Here is a 21,729-nt window from a genome sequence, read left to right on the forward strand (position 1 = left end):
GCATGGCTATTCATGCATACTCAACCAACAGACGAGCTTAAGCGAAACTCATTATCCTCATCCTCGTCCCATATACTGCAGCCAAAAAAGAAGACTCAAGCAACATCAAGTCTCATCATATGATTGTGGGCCTCCCTGGTACATCGAAGTCTTGATACCGAGTGTACGAAGCATCAAATCGTCAAGGTGTCTAACAAAAGCAGTCTTATTTCTTGATTGCCCTTTTAACCAATCAGTAGCTTTCAAAGTGTAGAGTAGGCGGCAACGGTGACCAACCGAAGTACGAGAGAATGGACCACGACCACGACGCGGACTTTTCAACGGATGAGGTGGATCACGAGCACCGAAGTACAGGTAATAAAAATGGTGGCAAGAAGGATGATGGGAGTAAAGGTGATGGGAAAGGGGATAGAAAGGGTGTGATCAACAGGGTGAACAGTGAGTGATGGGTCAGGGTTGGAAATTTGATGAATGATATCCAAGCTAATGAGTGATGTTAACCTTGTAGGGGCATGTGTAAGTGCATCAACCGAGGTTCATGGATACATCCAGTGACTAACTTTGCTCTCTCTTCAGAATAATTGCCGAAGGATGAAGATGCGTTGTGTAGGTGCGGACGATCCCCCATGCAAGCGATGTCGAAATGGAGGATTGGAATGTGTGATGGAGAAGCCTGGAAAAGCCAGCGGAGGTGATGCACATGTTGGCGAAGAGTGAGTTTTGCCTCCTCCCTTGACACACGAAATCATACAGAACGACCGATGTTGACTGGTATCGTATGCTTTTCAGCCGAATTCGATCACTCGAAAGTCAAGTATCGGCAATACAGAATACATTGACAGATCTAGTCACGACGCTTCGGGCTGGCATGTCATCAGGAGCATCGAACGCTTCAGCTCCTACGCCCGTCAATGCCAGTACGACTACTCCGGACTATGCCCCCTCGGTCGGTAGTCTCCCATTACCCAATTCAACCATTCATGGTTTGATGGGTCCCCCGCATGGTAATTCACCTACAATGAATCCAGCAGCAATGGACGCGTATGGTCGTGTACCTGTACCAAATGTATTTCCCAATACTCAATCGGCTCAGAATCAAAATCATACAAACAACCCTGTCGATCCTTTCCGATCCCTCGCAGGGGCAGTAGCAAACAATCAGACTTTCCTTCCTCCTCCACAAGAGCCTCGCCGACCTGTCGTGCTTGATGAGAATCTAAGAAGACAAAGTGTCCCTGTTGGTATTCCCACATGGCCTCTAGGTCATCTAGCTGAACAAGAACAACAACCTCATACTCGTCATATGTCATTACCCCCTTCTAGAGCTGGCTCAATGGGACCTGAAGATATTCTTGGTCCAGAGGAGATCATCAACCCTCTAGGAGAGATGTCCAACATGGCTGGGTTGGTCGAAGCTGCCGTAGAAAGAGCTAGAGAAGAACAAGCCATTTCGGGGAGTACCAACGGTGAAACGCCGATGAAAAGGTCTGGAAGTGATATGAAAAGATCAGGTTCAGGTAATGAAGACAAGAAAGTAACTAAAAGAGCTCGATTCGTCCCTCCCCATCCTGTCGCCTACGGACCTGTTATCTACGAAAACCAGAATCTCCCTCCGATAGCTGTTGGACCGGGATACAAAGCTGGACCTAAGAGACAACATATTCATGCGTTCCCGGATGCTGTGACGGAAGGTCTGGTCTCAGAGGAAGAGGGCAGGGAAATGTTGAAAATGTGAGTGACTGATTGTGTATGTAGAGCTCTGCTGATTACGGTCCCATCAGCTACTATATGGGTTCGTCAAACTTCATACCTTGTTTTGATCCTAGATATGATACTTGGGATTCGTGAGTGAAACAGGTCAAAGGGATTCAGCTGATGATTCTGTAGACTTCGCACCCGATCACCTTTTGCTCTCACTACTATCATCTTCGTTGGCGCTCGAGTCAGAGATGGAGGTGGACCTCACAGTGCAACGCAGACTCTGTGCAGAGCTCATGCGGAGAAGATAGGTACGTGGCTTCCGAGAAGAATTTCGCTAATTGCTATGCAGCCGTCAATACCCTTTTCCATTCTGTGCAACGTATCGAAGCAGTACAAAGTATGATCCTCTTGGCAGCTTACAGGGATAGTGGTTGGCTTCCTGGGGGTCATGCAGTGAGAATGGCGGTAGATATGGGAATCAATCGATCTTTCTTACATTTACTTAGAACGGGCATGGGTAAAGGTAAATCAGAAGCCGAATTGGAACAAGAACGATCTCTTGTCGTCCAATCTAGAATCTGGTTATGTCTTTATCTGATGGAACACCAAATGGCTTATGGAACTGGTCGTCCAGCGATCATCCGCGAAGACGAAACGATTCATCAATGTCGTCGATTACTTGAACATCCCTTATCGATCCCCTCGGATGCAAGATTAGTATCGACTGTCGAGATGACCGCTCTTCGATCACCATTACATATCGAACTGACTTCCACGCCCGATCTGCCAATCACTGAAGGCACACTCAAACGATTGAAACAGGCAAATAACGATTTTGACGCTTGGGAAAGATACTGGGATAGAGTTTTGTCAGATAGGTTCGGAAAAGGAAAAGGTGATTTCTTCAGGGAATCCCTGATAATCCAAAGACAATATGCGGAATTATTTGTGAATTCTCAACTTTTGAGAGGAATCAGAGAACCTGCGGATGTCGCCAAGATGCCAGATGAGAAGAGGGTGTTGGCCATTCGAGCGATGAGAAATGCTCAAAGATGTTTAGAAATTTGTTTGAGGGGAGATAATTATCGAAATGGACTGAAATACGCTGTTCATTATACACATGTCTGTGCTGCTTTCGCGGCTTCTTTCTTGATTCGAATCGCCCGTTTATTTCCCAATGAGCTGAATTTGAAGAAGACCGCCAAGGATGTAGAGGAATTAGCAATGGTCTTATCACAAAGTGAGTGACACCCGTTATATCCACCAACCTTGAAGGAATGATATACTGATTCTCTGGTATAGTCCCCGCTGGAAGATATGCACGATCCCTTCGATTGATCTTGCGTAAAGCCAGAAGACAAAAAGTGATACCTGCACCTAGTGCGATGCCATCGCCTAACAGGATCGCCAGTGCGCTACCGAACTTATCTGGATCCGGATCTGGAAATGTACCTGGACCTCGTATGGGATCTGGTACACCAGTAGATATGACCTCCGCATTATCATCAACAGCTGCCAGTGCATTTTCACCTTCTCAACTTGTTAATCCGGCATTTTACCCTAGTCCCGCTGCTGGTGGTGTGCTTCCTCCAGCCAATATGTCACCTAGCTCCGCGGCTGTTTTTATGGCCACGGGTCAATTAATCAATGATAGTCCCTCTTCAGCTGAATTGTTCGAATTTGATTCACTGTTCGCTCAGGAGACTATGGAAAAGGCTGGAATACCCTTAGGAGAAGATAATCAATTGCCTTTGTAAGTTCACGACCAAAGTTCAACTTTGCCTCCTACTTTTCTCGTAAATGATATGCTGAATTATGTTTATATTTATGTAGATTCTTGGATGGGCAATCATTGGGATCATCGGCAAACCAACTTGACATGGCACCGTATGTCGGCTTGGAACAATTCTTCTTACCTCAAGAAGTGGATAATAGATTGACTGGGCCAGGGAATGGAATCAACGATGGGAACATGGGAGGGGATGGATTTACGGGAGGTGATAGTTCTTGGTGGTGAGAATGAAGTGAAAAATGGAAATTGGAAATTGGAAAGTATGAAGGTCAAGGGCAAGGAAAGGAATACAACTTTTGAATGCATAATATACCTGATTATCGTCATTACTTGACTACACTTCATGTTCAATGAATAACTTGTCTGTCTGCTGCAGTGTCTCGGGACTTCTGTTGTGGGAGGTTCTCGATGACAAGTCGATCCGGTGATCAATGCTGAAGGTTACCTTGATCACCTTGTTTTGTGAGCCATACTTTCAATGTTGTTCTGGTCTACGATTTCTTGGTTCTCTTCTTTGGCCCAGAATGATCTTTCACTTTCACCACAGGCTCATCTTTTACGGGTCTTTTCCGTTTTTTCGTCTCCTTGTGATCTTTCTCATCTCCCTCCCCCTGTGCTACTCTCACGACCGACTGATCCTTGACATCGTCACCATCCACAGCCTCACTCAGTTCCTTTCCCTCTCTCCAGCTTTCCCAAGCCTTTCGGTAAACCATATTATCCCAACACTTCCCTAACCACTTCTCATATATCTCCGCTCCGTCCAATTTACCTTGATCGTACACTTTTCCTGTCCTCTTACGTTCTTTACCTGTCGAAGGATCATATTTCCTTCCTCCTGGTCTTAATGCATAGCGGAGTGAGCGAGTTCGACCCATTTGAATGAATTTACGACAGATGTCCATGCTGCAGTATATTCATCCAGAATCAATACGAGCATATGAACACGATAAATCATATATCGCATATCGTATATTGCATATATCTGCCAGGATTCTGATACTCGTACTTACCCTACGAAATCATTCTTATCCCTATCCCATCTAATCTTTCAGCTCGTACACATGAAACTATACATGCGAATGCCTAGCGCATACTTACCTATACCCCTCGAACAGCTTCCAAATCCCCTCTGCGCTCTTCCCAGCTTCCTCTGCATTCTTAAATTTCCACAAGGGTTTGATATCCTCTGAGTATCCAGGGGTTGTGAATACCCCTACTTCATTTTTGGTTGCGGCGTAGTTAGTTGGTGTGTATTTACCGTTTTGACCATTACTGCGCAAAGATGAAGATGAAGGCTTAGGCATTATAGATAGGCTTCGATACAGTCTACTTAGCGGGTTTGGCATTCAGTCGAAGAAAGTATTGAGTGATATTTGGTCCAATGCATTTTACACAAATACAAGATATCCATTAACATTGGTTGGCAAAGAACATGAGCTTAACTGGATATGACGCATCGCATCGCATCAGATCGCAGTCAAGTTACTTTACGTGATTCGACCCCATACCTGGACTGATATCGTGCCGTCTTTAAAGATATGCTGCTATCCGTATTCCAAGAAAAGTGCTCTGTCTGTGTCAACAGATCGACATGGCACGAGGCACTCAGTAATGTTTCAATTGTTCACACATGACGAGCGCAATCATTCATTCATCAAGGAAAGTGAAAAAGAGAGATAGTTATGATATTAAAGAACGTCCGTAAAAATACGTTATACGTGATATACGTTTCATCTATGGATAAATCTGTATATACATAGATATATCGTCTAGTGGGATAGTGGAATGAGGTCTACTCAAATTTAAGCGATGACTCCCAAAGCAGTAGCGACAAAGCCCATGACGATAGCTGCGGCACCGGCGTTCTCTTTGGTAAGGTAGGCAGAGGAAGCAGCTGAAGAAGAGGAAGAAGCGGCTGAGGCGGAACCGGAGGCTGAACCTGAGGCTCTGGAAGTCGAAGAGGCAGTTCCAGAGGCAGCAGCGGAAGCAGCTGAACCAGAGGCGGAAGAGCCTGAGGTAGCTGAAGCTGAGGTAGAGCCGGTGGCGGAGGCGGAACTACCGCTGTTGGTACCGAGACAACTGGATGAAGAACCAGCTTGGATCACAACGGGGGACTGTTAAAGGAGTTGATGGATATAAGTACTTTGAACACGTATTTGCATGAACTGAGCTGCATCATTTGGGGCAGGACTTACTGAGTATGCAATGTTACCACTTCCATCCGTTATCTTGATGGTGCTAAAGCAAGAAGACATCAGCAGAATGAAGAAAAAGGGAGGAACGAGGGGGACTCACATGTTGGTACCGGAGGCGATGTCAACGGTCCAAGTGACGGGCGACGAAGTCGCGTCGGGAAGGTTTTCGAGCTATACAAGGAGGGCATACATCAGCTATTATGTGTATATTTAAAGCTGGGAAATGTGACTTACAGCAGAAGCACTGGCTTGACCACCAGGGAGAATCGAGAGGTAGTAAGGTGAAGAAGAGCCACCTGAGAAAGTGATGGAAGTGGGTTGACACTCGATCAACGAGGCCTGTTAAGACGTTACGCCCAAGTTAGCTGTGTATTCCCGTGAAGTCATATGATTTGGGAGATATAGATATTTGCGGCGAAAAGAGAGAGGGAGAGACGCCAACTCACAGGAGTGTTAATGGTTAACGCGTTGGCAGCGGCGATAAGGGTGGAAAGAGTGGCGATCTTAGTGGTAAACATCATTTTGTTTCGTTTGCAGCTTGGATATGAGAATGTAGAAATGGTTTCAAGACAGTATGGATGAAGAAGAGATGTTTGTCAAGAAAAATACGAAAATGAGATGGATGTTTATATATCTGATGAGCATGTGCATTCCACAGTCTTTTCCACTTTGACTGTGGGCTGCAGCTGAGTTTTACCCTTTTTTTGCAAATGAATCGGGCTGTGTATGGTGTATCTGTTGTCTTTCCCCATCCCACGTTAAAAAATCGGACAGAAAATAAACTTTAAAAAAAAGAGCACACGCGTCATGAAATATCGGATCACGTAACACCATACACCCAACATCACGCGTGAGGATGGTCCCGGCGGGCGGTGTCGTCTCTTGGTTTGGCTTGGCTCGATGAAGACTACAACACTTCAGCTCAATCGATTTTTGCTATCTCTGCAAACAACATTGATTGCCACCAAGCCAGCGACCGACACCGTGGGTCATCAACTAACAGAAGATTCATGGTTTGAATGTTGGAATCACTGATGAACAACGAATTTGTCAGGTGCTGCCTCACGGCACTCTGCATCACTGTGAAAAACTGACTGACTATGACGGGGAACTATGAAAGAAACCCATGGACGTCAGTTCTATTGGATAGGTATTCACTAAAAACACACTGGATCACAATGCCCAGAGAATACAAACTACATAATGCTGGTACTTCCATCCCTCATCTTGATAATGCTGAAGCAAGAGGACATCAGCAGGATGAAGAAGAACCAAAAGGAGGAAAGAAGGGGATTCACATGTATTTAATTTCGTGTGATGCTGATCGGAATCATCATAACCATCAATGAATCTTATCTTTGTCATCTAATTTACTTTCTTTCCCTCTGACATAATCATCCAGCTTCATCTCCCAAATCAAAGATCTCCCAAAGGTTGAATCTCGATGTAATTCAATATCCAAATCCCTCTTCTTACAGAAATCATGAAAGTCCATAAAACATTCTTTCAACATCTTACTTGCATCTTGATCTTCAGGTATCTTCTTGACATTCATTTCTAATCGATTCAACAACGAAGGGTTGTATTTCGTATTTGAGGAAAAACAACTAATCATCGATTCTAACAACTCTTTTCCTGTGATTGATTCAAAAACAGTATCGATAGAGGAATACAATTCTGTTGGATCGTCTGTATTCAGATTGAAATCTACCATATTGCCAATATCCAAACTCTTCAGTCCTTGAACAGCATTATTGATGGCGTGGCGACCACTGTTAATCTTCTTCCTTTCTTCCTATCATTAACAACCGTAACCTCCTCTAACAATTTCGTATCAGGATCTAAAACGAGTCTACTCTGTCTACTGATTTGCAGACTCTTGGTTCGGTGAAAAGTGTAATTAAACAAATTGTCAAATTCCCTTCTATCCATCAGTCCTTTTGACCTTCTCAGCTGTTCAGAAGTCTCATCGCTATAGGCAGTTAATCTAAATAAGAAATCTTGTACTTCCCTTAGCTCCTTCCCGAATTCAGTCTCACCCAATCCTTCTTGGAATTGAGTACTTCCTACAATTTTTGGCGATCTCATGTCGGACGTACCGATGACATTGGGATGTGTCTGGATTTGGGTTTGAGAGCTTGATTCTGGGAGAGATTCTTTCCTACTGATTAGGATAGTCTCATACCATTCTAATCTTCTTTTGTAATCTTCCAGACCATCGTGGTAGCTCAAGAATTCATCAGATCGGCCTGACATTATGGCAAATTCGAAAGTCGAACGTTGTTAGAGAGAAGACGGGCAGGAGTTGTGTCAGGTCAAGTAGAAGTGAAATATATATATAGTCATCCATGAGGTAGACAGTATACGGCATCATATTATTCAATGACAACGGATGAAGACGAAGAACATCAGAATTGATCAAACACGAAGTCTCTCATTCGCTTCTACACTCTTATACACAGCTTCACAAACCTCAAAGGATCAAAGAGGAGAACGACTGTCTATTCAAGTCAAGATGACTACCTGGAAGACCATTCACCTTTCATAGGAGTTGTGCTTCCATTTTATCTTTTGTTAACGATCCCTTCATTTGTCGTCAATTCTAGCTCGATCAAATTCGATTCTTCCCCTTGTCCTCATCATATCCACTCCGTTTCAATCAAACGTGCTCTCACAACACATTCATGCTTCTTCGATGCGTTGATCGGGGATTAAGGATGAATGCAGATATATTCACCTAGCTTGATGAGTATGTTGATTCAGTTACACAGCAAGAAATACTCTTCATCCTCCAAGACAAGGATCTGTAGGATATTGAATTCGGTCCAACACATTATCATCTCATCTACAGTACCATTTTACACAAGACATTTTACAACAGATGGTTCATTCGTTAAATCAATGATGTCAGGCATCTATGAGTATATGATATATGTAACAAATCATCCTTCGAGCCATATCCTAGCAATGCAATTTGTCGAGCACTCATCCACATTCGACAAGAGCCATTATCTACCTTGGTGGTGATCTACTGTCCTCTTGCCACTCTTCGTCTTCTCCGGCGACTTGCTCCTACTTCTACTTCGATTCGTTTCTATGCCAAGACTATTGTGTATGTTGGGAGGAGGTAATAAAGGTGTTCGCTCACTTTGATTAGACGAAGAAGCGATAGCGGCCTGCTGAGTGTAAGAATGTGTCCTAACATGCTGTAAGTGAGGGTGAGAGAAACCATCTTCGACATGTTTCAATTTCCTCTTGCTGGCGAGATAACCTCGACGTCGAGATGATCTTTCCATTGGTGTAGGTGGGATAGGTTGAGGTGGTGATGATCCATATATGACCGATTGGATCATTATGGTCATGTCGAATATCAACGTACCGCCTGAACCGAGGAGATATCTGTTATTCATATAAGCATGGGTAATTTTACGTGAAGTGAATGATGATGAGGTTCTTCACTCACGGTAATGCCTCCAATAGATAATGTCCAGCTTCATTTGGATCACCACCTCCGGCTGGGTTCAGTAGAATAGACGAGACATAAGTTACGTTCCCCATGAATGCCATGACGAATAATAAGATTGACAGTCCTTCTACGGATTTACGTTGAAACTGCAGGTGTAACGAAATAATCAGTGACGCGTCCCAATGGATTTTCATAACATCTGAGATTGGTGTGCGTGGTTTAGAAGTAGTGCCTTTACTCACATTCTTCCATATTTGAGGTAATCTCGAAGCAAGATACAATGTTGTACAAGCCCAAGCCGATACCCTCCCCACGATCCGTTGGAACGAAGGTGGTTCATCGGGTGGATGAGGTGGTGGTGCGGTAGGTGATTCCCTTTGATTGGTATTTATGATACCTTCTATATATCCTGAGATGTCTTCGACTTCTAAATGTAACGATGATTCATATCCTGATGATGATGATGATGATGAGATGTGTGAATTTCGATGGCTGTTATATGATGATTGTTGATAAATGTTTGATAATCCCCCAGAAGATTCAACGAGTACTCTTCCAACACTCTTAACAGATCTTCCGTTTCCATTCCCGCTATTTGATAATCCTCCCCACCCGACCAGCAGACCCAGACTCATAAACGCGACTCCAGCAGCTCTTCTACCTCCTCTCCCTCCTGATCCTCTAACCAAACTCAAACTCCGACTTTGACTCCTCTGGTGCTCTCTCTTCTGCAATTCTCCATTGCCCCCACCAACACCACCTAAGTACAGACCTAATGTGCCCGACGTGGGCAATCCATCTAGATCGTCATTCGAGGATGAATTCGATTTAGAAATGGTATTTGTATTCGGCAAAGGTGATATTGGATGTATGGGCGAACGAGTGATTGATCTACCTCTATTATCATTCAAAAGTGTTCCAGTAGATTGAGTCATTCTTCTCGGACTCCCACCGCCCCCGCCGTTGATGATTGAAGATGATTTATGAGATAGTTCCGAATGAAAACTATCCGCCAGATCTTCTTCAACATTCGAAGTGGAAGCTTGTCTAGATAATTTCCTCCTTTTCGATCTACTCCGCCTTCTATGACTTGCTCTTTCTGCTGCCCTCGCAACGTCCAGTGCAGCTTCGTATATAGCAGCGTAAGATCCATCGGCAGGCGAAGAGGACGTAACGTTTATGTCTGGTGGTGGAAGGTGACTGTAAGTCGAGGTTCGTTTACCCCTTGATGGTCGAGCGGTATTGGGTACAGAAGATGTAATGTAGTGTCCCGAGGACGAACGAGCCCGACCACTGACTCCTGGAGGAGCGGTAGCAGGTGGTAAGATGAGTGACTGATGGGGAGAAGAGATCAAGGTGTTATATGTCACATATCTTGGCGTTTGTCCAGCTGAAAGAGGGATTTTGGGAGATGGTCTGGAATAATGGATATATTGGCCAACTAAGGCTAGATCAATGGTACAGAAATAAATGGCAAGATAGGTCTGGAGGGTGAAGCAAAGGCTTCAGTGAGAGATTCCGTTGCACAGCCTGTGAACAACTCCCGGACTCACTTGAAATGGTAGTTGATCCGTTAATAGACATCCTATCAGGTTCGTCATATCGCCTATACAATTCAACAGCGACAGGTCAATTGATTGGACTGATCTGACAGCAGCAATTTGACTCACCGAACAGCCAACTACACAGAAAGGGCAGAGCTAATCCCTCGCAGGACTTGAGAGATGCATTCTTTATGACTTGCCTATCAACACAACAACAAAATAGGTCTGGTTAGCTCGTTGCCAAGGCAAATTCAAGCAAATGAAACTGGTCGAGCAACTCTACTCACGGCAATTGAGCGCATAACCAACTTCCTATACTCATATACCCCAGCGCATTTGCTATCATCACCCTCGATGGGTTGTCCATCAACGTGGCCATCTTATCAGATGGTGTTCAATGCTGGTGATGCGGAAGAAAGGGAGGACAAGGACTTGAGTAGCTGGTAGTCGGTAATTCCGTGAAAACGGTATTTAAGGAAACATCGAGTCGGAGGATACTGTTGATATGCTGTAAAATGCTGAAATGCTGTTGGTACAATGTCTGTAATGCGATTGAAGTGGTATAGACAAGCAACGATGGCGATTATTATTAAGTATGATCTGAATTTGATTGAAATGATAAGCTTTTAGCTCTTTGACACTTCTTCCCCCCCACTCTCAGCCCACATCAACACATCCCATCCCTTACTAACTCGCCAATCTCATGAGACCGATTTGATCCCGTTTCCCCAGCGAGCTCATTGGGTCCATCTCGTCATCACACGACCGCATCATGATCATATGGATACCACCAGACAGGGATAAAGCTCATCATTCATTAGTCTTTTCATCATCCGTATCTCTTTTACGCCGTTCCCGAGCCCAGCGCTCAACACCGCTTCAATCACATCTTAGCTCGACCAACCCTGACTGCTGACGAATGGTCAAACAGTATAGCCCCGAAGCAAAATGAAATCCATTGGGATTACCCTTCACAATGCAAGAACAAACATTACCGAACACCAAGTATACCGATTCCCCAAGTCGTCTAGTTGGAGCTCAGTGATACGATACAATATCGTCTAGCCTATACATGCACCTGGTTCGTCTAGTTCTATATCACCACCTTGTTATCTATCGTCGTCATACACTCCCTGAATAATTTTAATTGCATGCATGGGCGGCTTTGACCGAACATCTCGGACCAACGCTCCAAAAATTAGATCTGTAGATTGTAATTTCTAGTTAGAGTTATAGATAAGAAGGCAGAGAAACAGTATCCCTCTCACAACTTTCTTCACCTTGCTTTGTCGCCTGCGTGCAACCAGTCGTTTTCTTGGTAAAAGGAGGACTTCATCTTTCCAGCACAGACACCTATACCTTACACCTATATCTCAAGATGAGTCCAGCCTCTTCGACGGCCAATGAACAGGTACCCGACGAGCGGACATCCCTTATACCCAATCCCCCTTCGAAGAAGCACCACAATATCGCTGGCTTATCTGCACTTCGTTTCAGATTGATATGCTTCTCACTCTGGTGCGGTACTTTTCTGGTCGCCTTCGACTCGACCTTGGTCTCAACGCTGTTATCAGACATCGGATCGCATTTCGAGTCGGCAACGCAAGTGTCATGGCTGGGCACTTCTTACCTCCTGACCGTCTGCTGCTTCACACCGATATACGGGAGACTCTCCGACTTGATCGGTAGGAGGAATGCCCACCTCACAGCCATGTTTTTCTTCACGCTTGGCACTCTATTTTGCGGGTTCGCTCCGACCATGAACAGCCTCATCGCTGCTAGGGCCATAGCAGGTATAGGGGGAGGTGGAGTAGGAAGTGTCAGTGCAATTTTAATGACTGACCTGGTGGATCTGAGACATCGAGGCATTTATCAGGGCTACGTCAATATCCTATTTGTGAGTGATCCAAGGACCCCGACGCATTCAGACCAAATATGATCATACCGCTGACTTGAGACGGGATCACGATGTAGGGCGTAGGCGCAGCTCTAGGTGGGCCCGTCGGAGGATGGATATCAGATCATTTCGGCTGGCGAGCCGCTTTCTTCGCCCAAGTGCCCTTCCTTCTCATAGCAGCTTTGTTCATATACACGTTTGTCAATACTCCCAATCTCTCGCATCAAGATACAGCCGAATCACCTAATTGGCGACAACAGCTTGGTCGTATCGACTGGCTGGGATCTCTGACTTTGGCTTTAGCAGTGGCATCTCTACTCCTGTCAATGTCCATCAAGACGTCTACAACGAAACCTGACGGAACGGATTACAAACTCTCAGATCCATTGATATGGGGACTACTCGTGGCATCAGCCATTTGCACAATAGCATTCGTACTAGTCGAGAAATACTATTCACCCGAACCGATCTTACCTTTAAAACTATTAACTCGTCGTACCCCATTAGCGATCGCCATCTCATCATTCACCATGGTTTCAGGACAATATTCGATTTTATACAATTTGCCGTTATTTTTCACCATTGTTCAAAATAAATCGTCTTCCAATGCTGGTGCTCACCTCTTGCCAAATTCGATATTGATCGGCGTAGGATCGTTATTTGTCGGATGGAGGATGAGACATACAGGCAAATATTGGTTTTTGGGTATAGGATGTTCGAGTTTGATGGTTTTAAGTTCGATCGGGATGTTAGCCTGGAAGAAGGATTCACCAGATTGGTTGACCTGGCTCGCTCAGGCTCCAGGAGGGTTTGGGTATGCTGGTGTGTTGACGACGAGTCTGGTGGCGCTCATGACTCATATAACGAGGAGGGATAGGAGTGAGACCGCTGTGGCTACTAGTAGTGAGTACTTTTACACCGTTCAACCACAAGATTGAGTGTGGTAGAAGGGAAATCCGAGGATGAAGGCTGATTTAAATTGTTCGCCACAGTGTCATACCTCTTTAGAACGGTCGGTCAAGTATTGGGTGTAGCTATTAGTGCAGCTATCGTTCAATTCGTCGTTCAGAGGGATCTGGACAGAAATATAAAAGGACCCGATGCTTCCGAGGTGAGAGCGATCATGAACCCCTCACACACTCATACACCTAATCCAGTGTGATCACAGTTTTGCTGTATCGTCCCCAGTGATCATACGTACTGACATCATAACAATGTACCTCTTACAGATCATATATCAAATCCGACATTCCACCTCATCGATACCTCAACTTTCGCCGGCTAACCGAGACATCGCCGTGGGAGCATACGAACATGGATTACATCTAGTGTTCATCTTCAACCTCGTCGTCAGCGTTCTGACTGTCTTGGCATTGGCGATCGTACATGAAGAGGAAATGGTGCTGAGTCCACAGCAGACGGCTGATGAAGAAGATTGAACTGAGGCAAGAGTAGAATAGGAATTGTGAGGGATTGTATAAAGTATAAGAGCGGAAAATGTGGAGGTGCTGGGCCTGCGAACTATCTGAGACTGAATCTAGTATCTTACTTCATATTCATAGACCTGATTTCCAAATAGATGTATAGTCGTGAGTAGTAAACGTACTGGTAAATGAATTACTGCATCTTCGAGCTTCCTGATCGGTGATTGCAGGATCTCTCCCGGCAAAATCTGTGTATAGGTAACTTGTCTGGCTAAGGCAGAGGTATACGCTAGATCGAATCTCGAGAGAATGTGAGATAGGGAGTTTTACAAAGCTCTTTTTTTCTTGGGTTTCTTGAAAATCATAATCATGCCGTGTGCTATATGTGACCACGGTCCAGCGAGATTCTTTCTTTGCACGACATTTAAATCCTTCGCACCGGAGCTCGTGGTAAAGAGGTACACGTCGTAAAATATCATACTGCATTGCAGGGGACGATTGATGATGACACTCCGCTTCCCCAAACTCATGATAGTCTTCCTCATTTTATCCATCAAAGGAGGTGGATAGATCCTTTCTGTCTGAGTGTGAATCTATCCACAAAGGTGATCGAGGTCTGAATCTATCACGCAGTTACCATGCACAAGTCATGAGTCTTAGCGAACAGACGACTGACATCAGGGCAGTCAATGTAAACTCACAATATCTGTTTCTTTGTAGCAGCCCGACTGCAACCCCTCGAAACCAGTATCACACAATCATATACCCCATGTCAAGCTCATACATATTCGACATCGAGTCAGGGGTCAGGACTACTGACCTCCTGGCAGGTACCGATGCAAGCCCGGACTCACACTTTTGCAAAAATGTATTCGACGAGCTCTGCAGCCGAGTATCAATATTGTCGGATGCGCCATACCGATTCCCACAGCGGCATAGACGAAAACATTTGAGGTCGATATCACAGATCCAGAGTGTTTGTAAAGAGTATAGTGCCGCTACTGAAAGTTGGAAATCATTCTTCAAGACTTCCGATTACTCGAAAGATAGGACATGGCTATACAATGTATTACAAGACGCTGGTTCAAATTACGAGTCCCCAGAGAACTTCAAGCAGCTCCTGATTGGCGCAATAACGACGAATCAGCCGAGTGACTTTGACGTAGAGCTTTTGTGCAATAAACTTGAGGATATGGCCGAAGAGAGCATAGCGGGCCAACGTGCTCAGGGTTATCTAGAGGAAGGAGCCTTGAGCTTTCTGAGAGAGCGGAATGAATCGTATACATACCTTCTGGGCGAAGTGAGCAGGTTGGAACGTGAACTCGATATATGATCTTATCGGGAAATACAAGGAGTGCAATGGACCCTTCGAGGTGGACGGAGTGAGGAATGGAATGGCCTTGATAGTGATGGTGAGATCCACGATCAAATCTTGGGTTCTACAGCGTACTGTAATCTTTCAGCTTCGATTGTCTGATGGAGTATATTTGCCTGGGGTGCTCAATCAGCCTGCCGAGGCTGTTATGTATTGAGAAGAATGAACGTTGAGCATAATTTTCATCATGGCATGTTCTTGGAGCAACCTCCTGTCGAGTTCTGACTCGAAGAATGTTCCAATCAGGGCGTTTACTGAGCCTAAGTTCACAGTGGGTGACAGATATGGATCCATAATCTCAGTCTTATCATATGACAGCAACTGAGCACGCGAGACGACCCAACATCCCACTATGCTCCGAAGTCCACCTTTCAAAGACAGCTTATGAGGAAGCGCACGTGTATATTGCACTGAAGATAGTCAAAGGATCAAGGGTCCAGACCTGTCGATAAATGGCGCTTGATTATGGGAAGAGAACTTGGTGTTCGAGTAAATTCGAAGCTGTGGTACACTCCCTTGTCCTACCTCAGCTGTCCCAATGGGCTGCGATAGCCTGACACAGTTCACTTTGCCTTCTTCCATATCATCGGGCCTATAATCATCTTCTGGTCCAAGATGGTCACCCCTCGCCAACATGAATATATAAAGAGCAGAGTTATCATCATATTCAAGATTTCACAAACTGCAAAGAACCAACATCCAAACAACGATCAAACCATCATGTCGACAGAAGGTGTATCGACCTCTGGTACTCAATCAGATTCATTTGACAATCTCATACTTCAAGCTGAGCATTACAAAGAGGCTCTGAACACTTACTTTCAGACTCTGCCTGATTCCGAGGTTAGGGAGAAAGGTAAATATATCGTATTGGAAGGACGAACCGTTGTACCTGATGGGGAATACATCGACATCGTAAAGAAGTTGGAACGTGGGTTGAAAAAGGCCAGAGAGTGGAGTGACGAAACCAACTCTCAGCTGGCATGGGTGACCAAAGAAAGAGGGACTTTTGAAGATACTCTTAAAGAAGGTGGTTTAAATGAAACCACAGCAAGTGGGGTGGTAGACTCAATTGGGAATTCAGTTTTGAATGCTGGTACGACCGCACCAGACTCGACTGTCATTCCAAGCTCGAACGAAAGATGCCAACGGCTAAGTGCGTATATCACAAACGATTTGAGTGTTTGGTGTACTCAGAGAAATGAAATGTGGACAAGACTTGATAGAGGTTTGGCACAGATAGATGCTTCTCTCAAGGCTGAGGGGTTGATTCCTTCTGACTTCGACAGAAGGTCACTCAAATAGGATTAAAGCCTATTGATTCACGAATTGCCTATGGCTGATGCAAGCCAATACCTGCATTTTATTGTTATACAGCCTCGTGACCTTACTTTAAAAAATTCAGTTCCGCCATTGTATATTGTTTTGCATCGCTTCTTGTGGCTTTATTTGCTGAGACGATACATACGTACTTACCACTCAAGAGCAGTGCTCGGGGAAAACTCCGGGCAGAAGTGTTACAGACTCAATCAACGATCGTCCTTCATTGTGCGACTGTCTTCATGCATCGATTATTAACATTTTCATCTATGTACGCACTGGGAAGTCAAAGTAATCTGCCAATCGTGGATCTTATCGTAATGAGCTGAGCTGGGAATGACATTCATAAGATGATTACCAAAACGTTGATGCAAAAATGCAATATAAAAACTTGCCCCTAAGGCATCCTTTTAGATTTTTTGATTGTGTATAATATGATCAAGACTACCTCTCCTTGCGATGCACCTCTTCTACTTCATCGTAAAACCTATTACATCATTCCCATACCTGGCATACCTCCCATTCCTCCGCCCATTCCCATACCAGGAGGAGGAGTCTTCTCCTCAGCATCGACTACACAAGCCTCCGAGGTAGTCAACAGACTAGCAACACCTGAGGCATCGACCAAAGCTGTCCTGACTACCTTGAGAGGATCAAGGATACCAGCAGAGATCATATCTCTGTATTGGGAGGTGGCAGCATCGTAACCCCAGTTGAACTTATCTTGCGATGAGAATTCTTCTGATAATAATTTTCCAACGACTACTGATCCTTCTTCACCAGCGTTCTCGACGATGGTTCGGACAGGTCGTCGGATAGCTTGTCGGATCATTGATACACCCAATTTCTGGTCGAAGTTGTCAACGTTGAGGTTATCAAGTTGAATGGAAGCTTTCTATATACATCAAACAGCAAGAAAGTTAGCAACACTTTTCGATGAGATAGTATTAACTGCGTGTATGTGCGACTGGACACTTACCAAAAGAGCGGTACCACCACCTGGGACGATACCTTCCTCGACAGCCGCTCGAGTAGCATTAAGAGCATCATCGTATCTGTCCTTCTTCTCTCCAACCTCAACTTCGGATGTTCCACCAACCTTGATGACAGCCACACCGCCACCCAACTTGGCCAATCGTTCTTGGAGTTTGGTCCTGTCGTAGTCACTAGTGGTAGCATCGTTGATGACACCTCTGATCTGTTCACATCTAGCTTGGATGTTGGCCTTGTCACCTTCACCGTTGAGGATAATAGTATCTTCCTTAGTTATGGTGACTGAACCGGTAGAACCGAAAAGATCAGGGGTGGCTTTATCGAGTTTAACATCTAATTCATCGGTGAAGACGGTACCACCAGTTAAGATGGCGATATCACCCAAGATCGATTTCCTGTTATCCCCGAAACCTGGTGCCTTGACAGCAGCGACTGAGAGTTGACCTCTAAGCTTGTTCAAAATGATAGCCGCCAAAGCTTCTCCATCAACATCTTCAGCGATGATCAATAATGGTCGTCTAGTCTGAGCGGCGATTTCCAAAGATGGCAAGATATCTTGTAAAGCTGAGATCTTCTTTTCGGAAAGGAGGACGAAGGGTTTTTCCAACTCGACTCGTTGGTTCTTAGCATCGGTGATGAGATATGGTGAAAGGAATCCTCGGTCGAATCTCATACCCTCGGTGATCTCGATTTCATCTTCAATGGTTCGTCCCTCCTTGACGGTGATCACACCCTCTTTGCCAACTTTCTCCATAGCTTGGGCGATGATAGCACCGACGTGAGTGTCGCCGTTAGCAGAGATGGTGGCGACCTGATTTCATGAAAGAGGTCAGTAAGTGGATATATCTATCGGTAATTTTGTCGAGACGGCTGCTATACTCACTTGGGCAATTTCCTCGCTGGTGGTAATGACACGCTTGTTAGTCTCAAGGACCTCAAGAACCTTGTCAACAGCCTTCTGAGCACCTCGTCTAAGGTCCATGGGGTTACAACCAGCAGCGACATTCTTCACACCTTCAGAGTAGATAGCTCGGGCAAGGACAGTAGCGGTGGTAGTACCGTCACCAGCGGTATCATTGGTCTTGGAGGCAACGTCTTGAACGAGACTGCATAAGGAGTCAGCTATAGCAATAAAAATGAACAGCAGGCAGCTTACCGAGCACCTAGGTTTTCCACTGGGTCTTTGAGGGTGATAGCTTTAGCGACAGATACACCATCTTTGGTGATCTTTGGTCCACCGAAACTTTGGCCTGTTCCGAGTATCAGCTACATGCTCTTCTGGACAGAAAAAGTGCGTCGAATAGCTTACCAATGATGACGGTTCTTCCCTTTGGACCGAGAGTAGCGCTAACAGCTTTAGCAAGGATATCGACACCTTTCAACATTCCTTGTCTGGCATCGTTTCCAAAGATGACATCTTTGGATGCGTAGCCTCTCTTGGTGATGGCCGAGGTAGATTGTAGTAATCTGGCGGGTCGGGGAAGAGCAGATCGGGATCGGAGCACGTTCATCATGGATGATTTTATGAGTGGCGAAGACCTTTTTGAATATGGGAAGAGAGGTAAGAAGAGGATAAAACTTTGGATGGTGGTGTAAAAATCAAAATAAGTCAGCAGCAGCAGCGACCAAAGTGAGTTTACTAGAAAGATCGGATGGAAATAATCGGTAATCCGGAACTATGTACAACCGTGGGAAAGTGAAAATACCCACCAAAGGAAATGTCTAGAAATCTTGGGATGAGCAAGGCCGAAGGTAAGATTGTTATTTACTCAGAGATTGTTCTTCTCAGTTCAAGTCTGGAAACCTCATCGCACTCCGATAGTCCAAGAAGCCTCTCAAAATGGTGAGTAGAACCCGTTACTGCGTGTCTTAGGCGACAGGCCATATCATAGCACACTTCTTTGATCCCGTTTCAATGTTCCGAATCAGCTAACGCATCTCTCAATTTAGTCCGCCACCTTCAAATCCATCAGATCCCTTCAACCTCTCCTCGATCGAGTATTGGTCCAGCGATTCAAGGCCGAGACTGTTAGTATAATCATCCTCTCGATTCCGTTGTGGCTTGGAGGAACAGAAGCCTCGAATCATATATTCATATGGACATATACTGACTTGTGTCCATCTTTTTTAAGAAAACCGCTACCGGTATCTTCCTCCCTTCATCAGCCACCCAATCACCCCTCCCCGAAGCTACTGTGATCGCAGTCGGTCCAGGTGCTCCCAACAAGGAGGGAGTAGTAAACCCAGTTAGCGTAAAGGTCGGTGATAGAGTCTTGTTGCCTGGTTGGGGCGGAAGTCCCATCAAGGTAGGAGAGGAGGTGAGTGGTATATTTTGATATCACAGGTCACAGCAGCGCGAAAGCAACAGGAATCGAGGGACAGGGGTGATCTGAAGAGCACAGATTTTCAGGATGTGGAAGGAATTTCGAATAATAATGCCAAAATGACATTATGCTGATTTACCTTTACTGTCGTCGTAAATAGGAATACCACCTTTTCAAAGATGCTGAGATCCTCGCCAAGATCAACGAGTAAACATATTCGAAACCACAAAGGGAAAAGGAATTGAAGTTTGGGCATCTCAAGGATCTGGAGTATGAGCAATAGCTCAGCGACGACAGTGTCAATCTATAAGTACAAAAATACAACAAATTGCATTATGCATTCATGGATTCTCCACTCTACGTCTAACTTGTCTCTTTCATGTGCCCAATATCGTCTCTGGGTCGAAGATGGAGCGATGTTCTCTTCACCTTATATCCAATAGGGAAAGGTGCCAGGCGACAACAATGAGATGGTCTGGGATGGGTTACAACATGGTCCGTTCAGCGTCATGTGTCCATAACCCTTTCAACTCGCTTTGCTCAATCTTTTCTCCAAGGCATCCTTTGTCCGTTCCCTGGCGACCACCAACCTTTCTAGCTGCTTTTCGTCCTCGATATTGTCATACTTCCCTTTACCGTTACTATCTCCGCTTTGTACCGTGTTATCATTCTCTTTTGCAGCGATAGGTATCAAACTTGATCGTAATGAACTGATTTCTTCATCCAATGCTTCCAAATTCGTCCGTAGATCTCTCAATGTCATGAGCTTGAGGGTAGATTTGACAGAAGTGAGGACTGTAGTTGTTATATGTTGGAATCGGATTGGCTACTTAAGATAATGTCTATGAACATCTGTCCATAAATTATATATGGTCTGTAGCATGATATACTCACTCCTATCATATCTCCTCCATACTATCATCACAAGATTTCATCATCAGCTGGGGGTAATCCCATCATAGCCTATATATCGGTTTCACAAGATGAAAGATGAGAGATTCCACTTCAGACTTACCCACCTACAACACACGGTCAATACGTCAACCCCATTATTCTCCCTCAAGGCTTTCAAGATAGTTTGACCGCCATATTTCTCATTGTCGTCGAAAGAAGCTTCAAGGAGCTACGTCAGATAAAGATTCAGCTTCAGTCGTCAGGTAGACATGGAGAACCCAGCTGATACAAGGTCGTCTCATTCAACGGGTAGGCTCAGCTCACTTGATAGTCACCTTCACCTCCCGTTCCATCTTTACCTTCCCTCAATCCCAATGTCCTAACTCCCCACATCCTATGATCAGGTTCTCTAATCCTCTCTTTGCCCGACTCCCTTCCTCTTCCTGGAGCTCTTCCTTCTCCATCTTGGAAAGCACCTTCATCACCTTTCGATACGATGTCTCCTACCAGACCAATAACGTTCAGTTCGCGTACTATGCGTCGACATTCTTTTTCCAACGATTGGACAGTGGTGATGTGAGAAGGAGGTAGGAAGGATATCGTGAATGATAGGAAAGTTGATGATGACGAATGGAGGGGTGGAGAATGGGTGAGTAGTAAGGGTTCGGCAGTAGGGTGAAGCCATTGATGGAGTGATACGTTTTTCTGAGGTGAGGAAGGACGTGGTTTCTTAGAAGGTTTGTTGGGGGTTGATGAAGATGAGGAAGGGGATGAAGGTCGTTTGGTCGAAGAGGTCATTTC

The 21,729-nt window shown here is 45.0% G+C and overlaps 11 protein-coding genes across 11 annotated transcripts; 4 read left to right on the forward strand and 7 right to left on the reverse strand.

Moving 5' to 3' along the window:
• Positions 1 to 290: 290 nt before the first annotated feature.
• Positions 291 to 3,718, forward strand: I203_108279 (uncharacterized protein; the record flags this gene model as incomplete). The annotated part of the gene is made up of 9 exons (XM_065518374.1): positions 291 to 438; positions 509 to 516; positions 577 to 713; positions 790 to 1,731; positions 1,782 to 1,844; positions 1,888 to 2,009; positions 2,156 to 2,941; positions 3,004 to 3,454; positions 3,535 to 3,718. The coding sequence occupies 9 exons, from the start codon at positions 291 to 293 to the stop codon at positions 3,716 to 3,718; spliced, it is 2,841 nt and encodes a 946-aa protein (XP_065372739.1).
• A 266-nt stretch (positions 3,719 to 3,984) lies between these two features.
• On the reverse strand, positions 3,985 to 4,800 carry I203_108280 (uncharacterized protein; the record flags this gene model as incomplete). The annotated part of the gene is made up of 3 exons (XM_065518375.1): positions 3,985 to 4,399; positions 4,507 to 4,527; positions 4,595 to 4,800. The coding sequence occupies 3 exons, from the start codon at positions 4,798 to 4,800 to the stop codon at positions 3,985 to 3,987; spliced, it is 642 nt and encodes a 213-aa protein (XP_065372740.1).
• A 498-nt stretch (positions 4,801 to 5,298) lies between these two features.
• Positions 5,299 to 6,212, reverse strand: I203_108281 (uncharacterized protein; the record flags this gene model as incomplete). Its single annotated transcript, XM_019148453.1, has 5 exons — positions 5,299 to 5,610; positions 5,692 to 5,734; positions 5,792 to 5,862; positions 5,926 to 6,030; positions 6,138 to 6,212. 5 exons carry the CDS (start codon positions 6,210 to 6,212, stop codon positions 5,299 to 5,301), a joined length of 606 nt encoding a protein of 201 aa, XP_019002036.1.
• Positions 6,213 to 7,033: 821 nt separating this feature from the next.
• I203_108282 (uncharacterized protein) lies at positions 7,034 to 7,246 on the reverse strand (the record flags this gene model as incomplete). Its single annotated transcript, XM_019148454.2, has 1 exon — positions 7,034 to 7,246. The coding sequence occupies one exon, from the start codon at positions 7,244 to 7,246 to the stop codon at positions 7,034 to 7,036; it is 213 nt and encodes a 70-aa protein (XP_019002037.2).
• Positions 7,247 to 7,425: 179 nt separating this feature from the next.
• I203_108283 (uncharacterized protein) lies at positions 7,426 to 7,947 on the reverse strand (the record flags this gene model as incomplete). Its single annotated transcript, XM_019148455.1, has 1 exon — positions 7,426 to 7,947. One exon carries the CDS (start codon positions 7,945 to 7,947, stop codon positions 7,426 to 7,428), a length of 522 nt encoding a protein of 173 aa, XP_019002038.1.
• A 752-nt stretch (positions 7,948 to 8,699) lies between these two features.
• On the reverse strand, positions 8,700 to 11,080 carry I203_108284 (uncharacterized protein; the record flags this gene model as incomplete). The annotated part of the gene is made up of 6 exons (XM_019148456.1): positions 8,700 to 9,090; positions 9,155 to 9,303; positions 9,400 to 10,641; positions 10,711 to 10,763; positions 10,828 to 10,901; positions 10,989 to 11,080. The coding sequence occupies 6 exons, from the start codon at positions 11,078 to 11,080 to the stop codon at positions 8,700 to 8,702; spliced, it is 2,001 nt and encodes a 666-aa protein (XP_019002039.1).
• A 999-nt stretch (positions 11,081 to 12,079) lies between these two features.
• Positions 12,080 to 14,037, forward strand: I203_108285 (uncharacterized protein; the record flags this gene model as incomplete). The annotated part of the gene is made up of 4 exons (XM_019148457.1): positions 12,080 to 12,598; positions 12,676 to 13,501; positions 13,591 to 13,709; positions 13,828 to 14,037. The coding sequence occupies 4 exons, from the start codon at positions 12,080 to 12,082 to the stop codon at positions 14,035 to 14,037; spliced, it is 1,674 nt and encodes a 557-aa protein (XP_019002040.1).
• A 2,080-nt stretch (positions 14,038 to 16,117) lies between these two features.
• On the forward strand, positions 16,118 to 16,702 carry I203_108286 (uncharacterized protein; the record flags this gene model as incomplete). The annotated part of the gene is made up of 1 exon (XM_019148459.1): positions 16,118 to 16,702. One exon carries the CDS (start codon positions 16,118 to 16,120, stop codon positions 16,700 to 16,702), a length of 585 nt encoding a protein of 194 aa, XP_019002042.1.
• A 505-nt stretch (positions 16,703 to 17,207) lies between these two features.
• I203_108287 (heat shock protein 60, mitochondrial) lies at positions 17,208 to 19,221 on the reverse strand (the record flags this gene model as incomplete). Its single annotated transcript, XM_019148460.1, has 5 exons — positions 17,208 to 17,612; positions 17,697 to 18,521; positions 18,594 to 18,816; positions 18,867 to 18,960; positions 19,020 to 19,221. The coding sequence occupies 5 exons, from the start codon at positions 19,219 to 19,221 to the stop codon at positions 17,208 to 17,210; spliced, it is 1,749 nt and encodes a 582-aa protein (XP_019002043.1).
• A 329-nt stretch (positions 19,222 to 19,550) lies between these two features.
• I203_108288 (uncharacterized protein) lies at positions 19,551 to 20,245 on the forward strand (the record flags this gene model as incomplete). Its single annotated transcript, XM_065518376.1, has 4 exons — positions 19,551 to 19,553; positions 19,661 to 19,738; positions 19,843 to 20,028; positions 20,195 to 20,245. The coding sequence occupies 4 exons, from the start codon at positions 19,551 to 19,553 to the stop codon at positions 20,243 to 20,245; spliced, it is 318 nt and encodes a 105-aa protein (XP_065372741.1).
• A 315-nt stretch (positions 20,246 to 20,560) lies between these two features.
• Positions 20,561 to 21,726, reverse strand: I203_108289 (uncharacterized protein; the record flags this gene model as incomplete). Its single annotated transcript, XM_019148462.1, has 4 exons — positions 20,561 to 20,860; positions 20,929 to 20,949; positions 21,050 to 21,157; positions 21,253 to 21,726. 4 exons carry the CDS (start codon positions 21,724 to 21,726, stop codon positions 20,561 to 20,563), a joined length of 903 nt encoding a protein of 300 aa, XP_019002045.1.
• Between the last annotated feature and the right edge of the window lie 3 nt (positions 21,727 to 21,729).

Source organism: Kwoniella mangroviensis, chromosome 3, assembly GCF_000507465.2.
Source record: "Kwoniella mangroviensis CBS 8507 chromosome 3, whole genome shotgun sequence".
In the NCBI taxonomy this organism is placed as follows: Eukaryota; Fungi; Basidiomycota; class Tremellomycetes; order Tremellales; family Cryptococcaceae; genus Kwoniella; species Kwoniella mangrovensis.